Source organism: Orcinus orca, chromosome 20 (genome assembly GCF_937001465.1).
Source record: "Orcinus orca chromosome 20, mOrcOrc1.1, whole genome shotgun sequence".
Taxonomy (NCBI): Eukaryota; Metazoa; Chordata; class Mammalia; order Artiodactyla; family Delphinidae; genus Orcinus; species Orcinus orca.
In genome coordinates this window covers 13,809,006-13,822,137 of record NC_064578.1, presented here as the reverse complement: position 1 = coordinate 13,822,137, position 13,132 = coordinate 13,809,006, and the positions used below count along the sequence as shown (strand labels likewise).

Here is a 13,132-nt window from a genome sequence, read left to right as displayed (position 1 = left end):
AAGCTAAAGGCTTAATAACTGGGGGAGACTTCCTCAACAAGGTGAGGGGTGCAGCCGCTGGAGTAGAGGAAATCAGCCCAGAAAGTTCCAGAAAGAGAGGAGAGGGATGGATAGGGCAGGATGGGAGCTTGGGGAACACTTCACATTTTAGGAGGAGGTGGGGGCAGGGGGAGAAGCCAGGGGAGGCGGAGAAGGCAGAGTGAGGGTCAGAAGGGTGGGCAGTCAGGAGAGCTACAGGCGGGACGGGGCCAGAAGGACTTTCGCATCTCTGCGGAGCCCTGGTTGGAGTCTGGGAGACCCTTCCCGCTTTATTTTCCTCATAGCCCTTACCCCTAGTTAACAGACTATTTATTTTATTTACTTATTTTATTGTCTGCCTCCTCCACGCCACCCCCGCCCCGGCCACGAGTGTGAGCTTCAGAGGGCAGAGATTTGTGTTAGTTTTCATCACTAATGTATTCCCGGCCTCTAGACTAGTGCTTGGCACATAGTAGACACAGAGTAAAGATTTGTAAAAATGTGTGAAATCAGTAAGTGAATATAATCAGAGGTGGCTGAAGGTTCAGATAGAATGAGCCCTGAGAAGAGGGCTGCTGTAGTTCACAGTTCGGAGGTCACTGGTGACTTTGGAGAAAACCCTCTCAGTGATGGGGTTAAAGCCAGACCTGCATTTGCTGTTTGCTGTGGAGTCAGCAGGCTGTACTGAAGTGGAAGTGACCAGTCTAAACCTGTCTGTCCCACGCAGGACCCACCGGCCCCTTGAAATGTGCCTAGTCCAAACTGAGATGTGCTCTCAGTATACAATACATGCTGGGTTTTGAAGATGTAGTAAGAAAAAAGACTGTAAAACAACACAGTAATCATTGTGGTAGGTTTCCAGGGCAGTCAGGACTGTAGTGTACCAGCAGTTTCAGAGATGATTACCCTCTGGGTTGGAAGAGAAAGTGGGGGAGAGTATCGTGGGATCCCCTGGGAAGATGAGCAGTGAAGAGCCCGGGGCACCAGGCCAGGCTCTGCACACAACCGTCATCATCATCTGTCCTCAGTGGGTGGAGCCTCTTCTCTCAGCCCTGCTAAGCCAGCTGCAGGTGGAGATGGCTTTGTAGTCTTCAAAAGAATCACACTACGTTTCAACTTGCCATCCTTGCTATTATTTCCTTATTATCCTAAGGTGACTTTTTTTTTTTTTAATTTATTTATTTATTTTTGCTGTGTTGGGTCTTTGTTTCTGTGTTAGGGCTTTCTCTAGTTGCGGCAAGCGGGGGCCACTCTTCATCGCAGTGTGCAGGCCTCTCACTATCGCGGCCTCTCTTGTTGCGGAGCACAGGCTCCAGATGTGCAGGCTCAGTAGTTGTGGCTCACGGGCCTAGTTGCTCCGTGGCATGTGGGATCCTCCCAGACCTGGGCTCGAACCCGTGTCCCCTGCATTAGCAGGCAGACTCTCAACCACTGCGCCACCAGGGAAGTCCCCTAAGGTGACTTTTAATATAAACCCTCTCTCTCTGTGTAGCCCAGGAGGCTGCTGCTTTGAGCCAAAATGCCATGGGACAGATGCGACTGAGCAGTGAGACCCTGGGGAAGTTAACTTCAGAATCCACTCTGGTAACTCCCGAAATTAAACCTGCCAAGCCTGTGCGTGGGAGTGTGCTCCTCACCAAAGGCAAAGCAGACAGCCACAGCTCTGTGTCTCAGAAGCAGCATCACCAGCCCTCGTCCGAAACACCACAGGTACAAATCAGGGCTCCCGGGAGGAAGGTTGGGATTTTTCCTTCCCTCTCCCCCTCTTCTCTTTTTTCTCCTCTTCCTCGGCATCTTGCATCCAGGTTAGCACAACTTCATTCCTACAGGTGCCCTTGCCAGGAAGGCCTGAGTACTGTCCCTGTACCACTCCTGAACGGAGTGTTCATCTAGCAGGTGTGAACCAAGTACCTTTAACGTTATAGGCATTGGGTTGGGTGCTGGCAAAGTGAAGATAAATAAAGCAAAATTCTTTCACTCAAGCTGAACTAAGAGTCTGATAAGGGTGATAACCACACATTCAAATATATGCAATAAAAAGAGATTGGTGACAAAAGAGGTGTGTAAAAAGAATTAGGTTGAACCATATGAAACTGCCAGTATTCAACCACTCGGGAACTCTATTGCAGCAATTTCATATGGCTCAAACTACTACTAAAGGCATGTGAAGGATGGAACCATGAATATAAGTTGTGGGAGAGCAGCAGGGGAGTCTTGGAAAGTCATAAAGAAGCCAGAGAGTTTGAGTCACATGCCGAGAGACTTCAAAAACAATCTCAGCAGGTGAGATGAATAGCAGGTGCTGAAGTCAGAGACAGTGGGTGGCACAGTGAGAGACAGGTGGGTAATGAGTTGTGAGTGGGAAAGCCGAGTCAAATGAGTATAGGCTTCTAAGATATTTGAAGAAAAGGGAAAAAAGATCAAGTAGTCATTAGAGGAGCAAACCCAGAGTCAGTGAGTTCTTTCTCTGAAAGGAGGTGGAGGCACAATGAGGTCTATTAAGATAGCTCCTGGAGAAGTATAAGGTGATGATCTACCCAAGAGGGAATGAGATTTCAGGAAGAAACAGGGAGGGCAGGATTAAGCATAGTTGAGGAAGTTGGGAGCCATCTTCCTCTAGAGTCAATAAAGGTGAAAGTAGATACAGCTACTTGTAGGGGTACCAGGGTGGAAAATGGAGGTTGGAGAAGGTCTTGCTGAATGGCCCTAAGATGTGTGCAGGATGCATGGTCTTTGTGGGCAATGTTGAGGAAGTTGGGTTGCATAGCATGCTTGAGAAGAATGATAAAGAAAGCACTGATGTGTCCACTGTAAAGACAGAACCAGAAATTGGTGGTGGACAAAAGAAAAGATAGTTGAGAGTGCTGATGGCCCAGGCAAGATGTGAAGCCATAACTTCACGCTTGTAAGATTTCCCTAAGCAGCCCCTGGCAGCCCTTATTCAGAGGCAGAGAGAGAAGATGTCATCATTGCAGGTGTGGGGGTATGCTCGGAACAAGCGTCAAGGGAGTTGAGAGTCGCATCAGTATAGGAAATCTGGCCTAGGTAGAGAAGGAATTAAAAGACGGACAATAGAATGGGAGAAATAGGAAGAGTAAAAGGGTCTGTGGGTCTTGCTTCAGTCTGAGAGTGCTGTATAGGGGGAATGGGAGAGGTAGACATTTCAGAGAAGGTTGCTGAGGTGAATGGAGCAGAGGAGAGGAGAATCACACGTGTTGGTGGGGCAGGTCAATGGCGGGTTGGTGGGGCAAGTAGAGCACTGGATGGGGCATGTGGACAGAGTGGAGGTGAAGGTCTTCATGTAAGAGGAGGTATGCTGGTTGGATGGGGCATCCATGGGGTGGGATTTATGCCAGATGATGTCACATGATCTTCACTTCAGTTGCATGTTCTTCTAGCACCTTGAAAACTGAAACCGTTGACTCAGTTTCTTTTGGAGCATCATCCTTTTAATCCTCTTCTCCAAGATCTAATAGAATATTCTTTACTTAGATGTTTATGGATGAACTGAACCCATATATTTCTATTAAATATGGTATCATGGGAAATGATTTTCTTTGGTTTGTTTCTGCCAATCTGGATAGTAAAGTGAAGCTTTTTAGAACATATCAAAGGCAGCAGAAAATCCCAATTCTGACTCCTATCTAAATAGCAACTTAAAACCTGTTCAATATCACAGTAGAAATCAGAGTTCAAAGACCTTCCCCCACCCGCACTGCACATGTGTCTGCCAGCATTGCTCCAGTGTTACAGGATCAAGTGGTTTGGACAGCTGTTGCCTTGTCAGAGTGCTTTTCCTAGAGATGGCTGTTTGGTTTTCTTGAAGCTCTCCTAAAGCATGAACTCTTCAATGATGGAAATTTTAGTCATGGTGCAAATGGGAAGAATGGGTACTATGTCACATGATGAAGAAATGACCTGTAATATAAGGTCATTCACCAGTTTGAAATCCTAATCTTTTGAATATTTAATCCAACACCCTGACTCTTCAATTCCACGGCCTCCTCATCTACTCACTACCGTGGTCATATTCTAGACCTTATTCACTGTGGCCTATAGACTTGTGATCTCTACATCACACATCCTACTTTTTGACAACCATCTTCTAACTTTCCAGATGACCTATTCTGGTAAATAATGGGTCCCAATGAAACCTCCAGTTCACATCTTCACTGCCTACCGACCCCTTCATTTCCTTTCTTACTCAGTTTGGATTCACGGTCCATCACTATAGGTGCTCCCTTTCCCCTTCCCCTTCATCGTACTCTCAATTCTCCACCTCCTCCATGTAGGGCAGTTGAACGTAGCTAGAAAAAACTGTCATCTTTCCTGAATGGTCTTAATTTAAATTTAAGACCACAGGGATTGGAACCAAGATGGTGGAGTAGAAGGACATGCTCTCACTCCCTCTTGCGAGAACACCAGAATCACAACTAGCTGCTGGACAGTCATCGACAGGAGGACACTGGAACTCACCAAAATGATACCCCACATCCAAAGACAAAGAAGCCACAATGAGACAGTAGGAGGGGCACAATCACAGTAAAATCAAATCACATAACTGCTGGGTGGGTGACTCACAGATTGGAGAACACTTATACCACAGAAGTCCACACACTGGAGTGAAGGTTCTGAGCCCCACATCAGGCTTCCGAACCTGGGGGTCCGGCAACGGGAGGAAGAATTCCTAGAGAATCAGAATTTGAAGGCCACTGGGATTTGATTGCAGGACTTCGACAGAACTGGGGGAAACAGAGACTCCACTCTTGGTGGGCACCCACAAAGTAGTGTGTGCATCAGGACCCAGGGGAAGGAGTAGTGACCCCAGGGGAGACTGAACCAGACCTACCTGCTGGTGTTGGAGGGTCTCCTGCAGAGGCAGGGGCTAGATGTGGTTCACAATGAGGACAAGGACACTGGCAGCAGAAGTTCTGGGAAGTACTGCTTGGCGCGAGCCCTCCCAGAGTCCGCCATTAGCCCCACCAAAGAGCCTGGGTAGGCTCCAGTGTTGGCTCGCTTCAGGCCAAACAACCAACAGGGAGGGAACCCAGCCCCACCCATCAGTAGACAAGTGGATTAAAGTTTTACTGAGCTCCGCCCAACAGAGCAACAGTCAGCTCTACCCACCGCCAGTCCCTCCCATCAGGAAACGTGCATAAGCCTCTTCGATGGCCTCATCCACCGGAGGGCAGACAGCAGAAGCAAGAAAAACTACAATCCTGTAGCCTATGGAACAAAAACCACATTCACAGAATGATAGACAAGATGAAAAGGCAGAGGGCTATGTACCAGATGAAGGAACAAGATAAAACGCCAGAAAACAACTAAATGAAGTGGAGATAGGCAACCTTCCAGAAAAAGAATTCAGAATAATGATAGTGAAGATGATCCAGGACCTCGGAAAAAGAATGGAGGCAAAGATCGAGAAGATGTAAGAAATGTTTGATTCAGGGAAGATGGCGGAAGAGTAAGAGGCGGAGATCACCTTCCTCTCCACAGATACACCAGAAATACATCTACGCGTGGAACAACTCCTACGGAGCACCTACTGAACGCTGGCAGAAGACCTCAGACCTCTCAAAAGGCAAGGAACCCCCCACGTACCTGGTTAGGGCAAAAGAAAAAACTAAACAGAGACAAAAGGATAGGGACGGGTCCTGCACCAGCGGGAGAGAGCTGTGAAGGAGGAAAAGTGTCCACACACTAGGAAGCCCCTTCGCGGGTGGAGACTTCGGGAGGCGGAGTGGGGGAGCTTGGGAGCCGCGGAGGAGAGCACAGCAACAGGGGTGCGGAGGACAAAGCGGACAGATTCCAGCGCAGAGGATCGGGCCGACCGGCACTCACCAGCCGAGAGGCTTGTCTGCTCGCCCGCCCGCTGGGGCGGGCGGGACTGGGAGCTGAGGCTCCGGCTTTTGTCGGAGCGCCGGGAGAGGACTGAGGTTGGCGGCGTGAACACAGCCTGCAGGGCGTTGGTGCGCAGCGGCTGGCCGGGAGAGAGTCCGGGGAGGGGTCTGGACCTGCCGAAGAGGCAAGAGACTTTTACGTCCCTCTTTGTTTCCTGGTGCACGAGGAGAGGGGATTAAGAACGCTGCTTGAGAGAGCTCCAGGGAAGGGCGCGAGCCGCGGCTAAGAGTGCGGAGCCCAGAGACGGACATGGGACGCTAAGGCCGCTGCTGCCGCAGCCAGGAGGCCTGTGTGTGAACACAGGTCACTAGCCACACGCCCTTCCGGGGAGCCTGTGCAGCCCGCCACTGCCAGGGTCCCGGGATCCAGGGACGGCTCCCCCGGGAGAGCGCTCGGCGCGCCTCAGGCTGCAGCGTCACGCCGGCCTCTGCCGCTGCAGGCCCGCCCCGCACTCCGTGACCCTCCCTACCCCCCGGCCTGGGTGAGCCAGAGCCTCCGAATCAGCGGCTCCTTTAACCCCGTCCTGTCTGAGCAAAGAACAGACGCCCTCCGGCGACCTACACGCACAGGCGGGGCCAAATCCAAAGCTGAGCCCCTGGGAACTGTGAGAACAAAGAAGAGAAAGGGAAATCTCTCCCAGCAGCCTCAGAAGCAGCGGATTAAAGCTCCACAATCAACTTGATATACCCTGCATCTGTGGAATACCTGAAGAGACAAGGAATCATCCCAAATTAAGGAGCCCTGTGGATGAAAGGCTCTTGGTGCTGCAGCCAGGAGCCAGTGCTGTGCCTCTGAGGTGGGAGAGCCAACTTCAGGACACTGGTCCACAAGAGGCCTCCCAGCTGCACATAATATCAAACAGCAAAAATCTCCGAGAGATCTCCATCTCAACGCCAGCACCCAGCTTCACTCAACGACCAGCAAGCTACAGTGCTGGACATCCTATGCCAAACAACTAGCAAGACAGGAACACAACCCCACCCATTAGCAGAGAGGCTGCCCAAAATCATAATAAGTCTACAGACACCCCAAAACACACCACCAGACGTGGACCTGCCCACCAGAAAGACAAGATCCAGCCTCATCCACCAGAACACAGGCACTAGTACCCTCCACCAGGAAGCCTACACAACCCACTGAACCAACCTTAGCCACTGGGGACAGACACAAAAAACAACAGGAACTACGAACCTTCAGCCTGCAAAAAAGGAGACCCCAAAAACAGTAAGATAAGCAAAATGAAAAGACAGAAAAACACACAGCAGATGAAGGAGCAAGATAAAAACCCACCAGACCTAACAAATGAAGAGGAAATAAGCAGTCTACCTGAAAAAGAATTCAGAATAATGATAGTAAGGTTGATCCGAAATCTTGGAGATAGAATGGACAATAGAATGGACAAATTGCAAGAATCAGTTAACAAGGACCTAGAAGAACTAAAGATGAAACAAGCAACGATGAACAACACAATAAATGAAATTAAAAGTACTCTAGATGGGATCAATAGCAGAATAACTGAGGCAGAAGAACGGATAAGTGACCTGGAAGATAAAATAGTGGAAATAACTACTGCAGAGCAGAATAAAGAAAAAAGAATGAAAAGAGCTGAGGACAGTCTCAGAGACCTCTGGGACAACATTAAACGCACCAACATTCGAATTATAGGGGTTCCAGAAGAAGAAGAGAAAAAGAAAGGGACTGAGAAAATATTTGAAGAGATTATAGTTGAAAACTTCCCTAATATGGGAAAGGAAATAGTTAATCAAGTCCAGGAAGCACAGAGAGTCCCATACAGGATAAATCCAAGGAGAAATACGCCAAGACACATATTAATCAAACTGTCAAAAATTAAATACAAAGAAAACATATTAAAAGCAGCAAGGGAAAAACAACAAATAACACACAAGGGAATCCCCATAAGGTTAACAGCTGATCTTTCAGCAGAAACTCTGCAAGCCAGAAGGGAGTGGCAGGACATATTGAAAGTGTTGAAGGAGAAAAACCTGCAACCAAGATTACTCTACCCAGCAAGGATCTCATTCAGATTTGATGGAGAAATTAAAACCTTTACAGACAAGCAAAAGCTGAGAGAGTTCAGCACCACCAAACCAGCTCTACAACAACTGCTAAAGGAACTTCTCTAGGCAAGAAACACAAAAGAAGGAAAGGACCTACAATCACAAACCCAAAACAATTAAGAAAATGGGAATAGGAACACACATATCGATAATTACCTTAAATGTAAATGGACTAAATGCTCCCACCAAAAGACACAGATTGGCTGAATGGATACAAAAACAAGACCCATGTATTTGCTGTCTACAAGAGACCCACTTCAGACCTAGAGACACATACAGACTGAAAGTAAGGGGATGGAAAAAGGTATTTCATGCAAATGGAAACCAAAAGAAAGCTGGAGTAGCAATTCTCCTATCAGACAAAATAGACTTTAAAACAAAGACTATTAGAAGAGACAAAGAAGGCCACTACATAATGATCAAGGGATCGATCCAAGAGGAAGATATAACAATTGTAAATATTTATGCACCCAACATAGGTGCACCTCAATACATAAGGCAAATACTGACAACCATAAAAGGGGAAATCGACAGTAACACATTCATAGTAGGGGACTTTAACACCCCACTTTCACCCATGGACAGATCATCCAAAATGAAAATAAATAAGGAAACACAAGCTTTAAATGATACATTAAACGAGATGGAGTTAATTGATATTTATAGGACATTCCATCCAAAAACAACAGAATACACATTTTTCTCAAGTGCTCATGGAACATTCTCCAGGATAGATCATATCTTGGGTCACAAATCAAGCCTTGGTAAATTTAAGAAAATTGAAATTGTATCAAGTATCTTTTCTGACCACAACGCCATGAGACTAGATATCAATTACAGGAAAAGATCTGTAAAAAATACAAACACATGGAGGCTAAACAATACACTACTTAATAATGAAGTGATCACTGAAGAAATCAAAGAGGAAATCAAAAAATACCTAGAAACAAATGACAATGGAGACACAACGACCCAAAACCTGTGGGATGCAGCAAAAGCAGTTCTAAGGGGGAAGTTTATAGCAATACAAGCCCACCTTAAGAAGCAGGAAACATCTCGAATAAACAACCTAACCTTGCACCTCAAGCAATTAGAGAAAGAAGAACAAAAAAACCCCAAAGCTAGCAGAAGGAAAGAAATCATAAAAATCAGATCAGAAATAAATGAAAAAGAAATGAAGGAAACAATAGCAAAGATCAATAAAACTAAAAGCTGGTTCTTTGAGAAGATAAACAAAATAGATAAACCACTAGCCAGACTCATCAAGAAAAAAAGGGAGAAGACTCAAATCAATAGAATTAGAAATGAAAAAGGAGAGGTAACAACTGACACTGCAGAAATAAAAGAGATCATGAGAGATTACTACAAGCAACTCTATGCCAATAAAATGGACAATCTGGAAGAAATGGACAAATTCTTAGAAATGCACAACCTGCCAAGACTGAATCAGGAAGAAATAGAAAATATGAACAGACCAATCACAAGCACTGAAATTGAAACTGTGATTAAAAATCTTCCAACAAAGAAAAGCCCAGGACCAGATGGCTTCACAGGCGAATTCTATCAAACATTTAGAGAAGAGCTAACACCTATCCTTCTCAAACTCTTCCAAAATATAGCAGAGGGAGGAACACTCCCAAACTCCTTCTACGAGGCCACCATCACCTTGATACCAAAACCAGACAAGGATGTCACAAAGAAAGAAAACTACAGGCCAATATCACTGATGAACATAGATGCAAAAATCCTCAACAAAATACTAGCAAACAGAATCCAACAGCACATTAAAAGGATCATACACCATGATCAAGTGGGGTTTATTCCAGGAATGCAAGGATTCTTCAATATACGCAAATCTATCAATGTGATAAACCATATTAACAAACTGAAGGAGAAAAACCATATGATCATCTCAATAGATGCAGAGAAAGCTTTTGACAAAATTCAACATCCATTTATGATAAAAACCCTGCAGAAAGTAGGCATAGAGGGAACTTTCCTCAACATAATAAAGGCCATATATGACAAGCCCACAGCAAACATCATCCTCAATGGTGAAAAACTGAAAGCGTTTCCACTAAGATCAGGAACAAGACAAGGTTGCCCACTCTCACCACTATTATTCAACATAGTTTTGGAAGTTTTAGCCACAGCAATCAGAGAAGAAAAGGAAATAAAAGGAATCCAAATCGGAAAAGAAGAAGTAAAGCTGTCACTGTTTGCAGATGACATGATCCTATACATAGAGAACCCTAAAGATGCTACCAGAAAACTACTAGAGCTAATCAATGAATTTGGTAAAGTGGCAGGATACAAAATTAATGCACAGAAATCTCTGGCATTCCTATATACTAATGATGAAAAATCTGAAAGTGAAATCAAGAAAACACTCCCATTTACCATTGCAACAAAAAGAATAAAATATCTAGGAATAAACCTACCTAAGGAGACAAAAGATCTGTATGCAGAAAATTATAAGACACTGATGAAAGAAATTAAAGATGATACAAATAGATGGAGAGATATACCATGTTCTTGGATTGGAAGAATCAACATTGTGAAAATGACTCTACTACCCAAAGCAATCTATAGATTCAATGCAATCCCTATCAAACTACCACTGGCATTTTTCACAGAACTAGAGCAAAAAATTTTGCAATTTGTATGGAAACACAAAAGACCCCGAATAGCCAAAGCAATCTTGAGAACGAAAGAAGGAACTGGAGGAATCAGGCTCCCAGACTTCAGACTATACTACAAAGCTACAGTTATCAAGACGGTATGGTACTGGCACAAAAACAGAAAGATAGATCAATGGAACAGGATAGAAAGCCCAGAGATAAACCCACGCACATATGGTCACCTTATCTTTGACAAAGGAGGCAGAAATGTACAGTGGAGAAAGGACAGCCTATTCAATAAGTGGTGCTGGGAAAACTGGACAGCTACATGTAAAAGTATGAGATTAGATCACTCCCTAACACCATACACAAAAATAAGCTCAAAATGGATTAAAGACCTAAATGTAAGGCCAGAAACTATCAAACTCTTAGAGGAAAACATAGGCAGAACACTCTATGACATAAATCACAGCAAGGTCCTTTTTGACCCCCCTCCTAGAGAAATGGAAATAAAAACAAAAGTAAACAAATGGGACCTAATGAAACTTAAAAGCTTTTGCGCAGCAAAGGAAACCATAAAGAAGACCAAAAGACAACCCTCAGAATGGGAGAAAATATTTGCAAATGAAGCAATGGACAAAGGATTAATCTCCAAAATTTATAAGCAGCTCATGCAGCTTAATAACAAAAAAACAAACAACCCAATCCAAAAATGGGCAGAAGACCTAAATAGACATTTCTCCAAAGAAGATATACAGAGTGCCAACAAACACATGAAAGAATGCTCAACATCACTAATCATTAGAGAAATGCAAATCAAAACTACAATGAGATATCATCTCACACCAGTCAGAATGGCCATCATCAAAAAATCTAGAAACAATAAATGCTGGAGAGGGTGTGGAGAAAAGGGAACCCTCTTACACTGTTGGTGGGAATGTAAATTGATACAGCCACTGTGGAGAACAGTATGGAGGTTCCTTAAAAAGCTACAAATAGAACTACCATATGACCCAGCAATCCCACTACTGGGCATATACCCTGAGAAAACCATAATTCAAAAAGAGTCATGTACCAAAATGTTCATTGCAGCTCTATTTACAATAGCCCAGAGATGGAAACAACCTAAGTGTCCAACATCGGATGAATGGATAAAGAAGATGTGGCACATATATACAATGGAATATTACTCAGCCATAAAAAGAGACGAAATTGAGCTATTTGTAATGAGGTGGATAGACCTAGAGTCTGTCATACAGAGTGAAGTAAGTCAGAAAGAGAGAGACAAATACCGTATGCTAACACATATATATGGAATTTAAAAAAAAAAAGTCATGAAAAACCTAGGGGTGAAACAGGAATAAAGACACAGACTTACTAGAGAATGGACTTGAGGCTATGGGGAGGGGGAAGGGTAAACGGTGACAAAGCGATAAAGAGGCATGGACATATATACACTACCAAAAGTAAGGTAGTTAGCTAGTGGGAAGCAGCCGCATAGCACAGGGAGATCAGCTCGGTGCTTTGTGACCGCCTGGAGGGGTGGGATAGGGAGGGTGGGAGGGAGGGAGACGCAAGCGGGAAGAGAGATGGGAATGTATGTGTATATATAACTGATTCATTTTGTTGTGAAGCTGAAACTAACATACCATTGTAAAGCAATTATACTCCAATAAAGATGTTAAAAAAAAAAAAAAAGAAATGTTTAACAAACACCTAGAAGAATTAAAGAACAAACAAAAAGAGATGAACAATACAATAACTGAAATGAAAAATACACTAGAAGGAATCAATAGCAGAATAACTGAGGCGGAAGAACGGATAAGTGACCTGGAAGACACAATGGTGGAATTCACTGCTGCAGAACAGAATAAAGAAAAAAGAATGAAAAGAAGTGAAGACAGCCTAAGAGACCTCTGGGACAACATTAAGTGCAACAACATTCGCATTATAGGGGTCCCAGAAGGACAAGAGAGAGAGAAATGACCAGAGAAAATATGTGAAGAGATTATAGTCGAAAACTTCCCTAACATGGTAAAGGAAATAGCCACCAAGTCCAGGAAGCGCAGAGTCCCACACAAGATAACCCCAAGGAGAAACACGCTGAGACACATAGTAATCAAACTGGCAAAAATTAAAGACAAAGAAAAATTATTGAAAGCAGCAAGGGAAAAATGAAAAATAACATACAGGGAAACTCCTGTAAGGTTAACAGCTGATTTCTCAGCAGAAACTCTATAAACCAGAAAGGAGGGCATGATATACTTAAAGTGATGAAAGGGAAGAACCTATGACCAAGATTCCTCTACCTGGCAAGGATCTCATTCAGAATCGATGGAGAAATGAAAATCTTTAAAAACAAGCAAAAGCCAAGAGAATTCAGCACCACCAAACCAGCTCTACAACAAATGCTAAAGGAACTTCTCTAAGTGGGAAACACAAGAGAAGAAAAGGACCTACAAAAACAAACCGAAAACAATTAAGAAAATGGTAATAGGAGCATACATATTG

At 44.3% G+C, this 13,132-nt stretch overlaps 1 protein-coding gene across 1 annotated transcript in view; it reads left to right on the top strand.

Moving 5' to 3' along the window:
* HYDIN (HYDIN axonemal central pair apparatus protein) overlaps positions 1-13,132 on the top strand; it is a 440,857-nt gene that overhangs the window by 331,875 nt on the left and 95,850 nt on the right. The window contains exon 42 of the mRNA XM_049703807.1: positions 1,511-1,728. Within this exon, the coding sequence (XP_049559764.1) occupies positions 1,511-1,728 (218 nt within the window). The remainder of the gene's footprint in view (positions 1-1,510; positions 1,729-13,132) is intronic.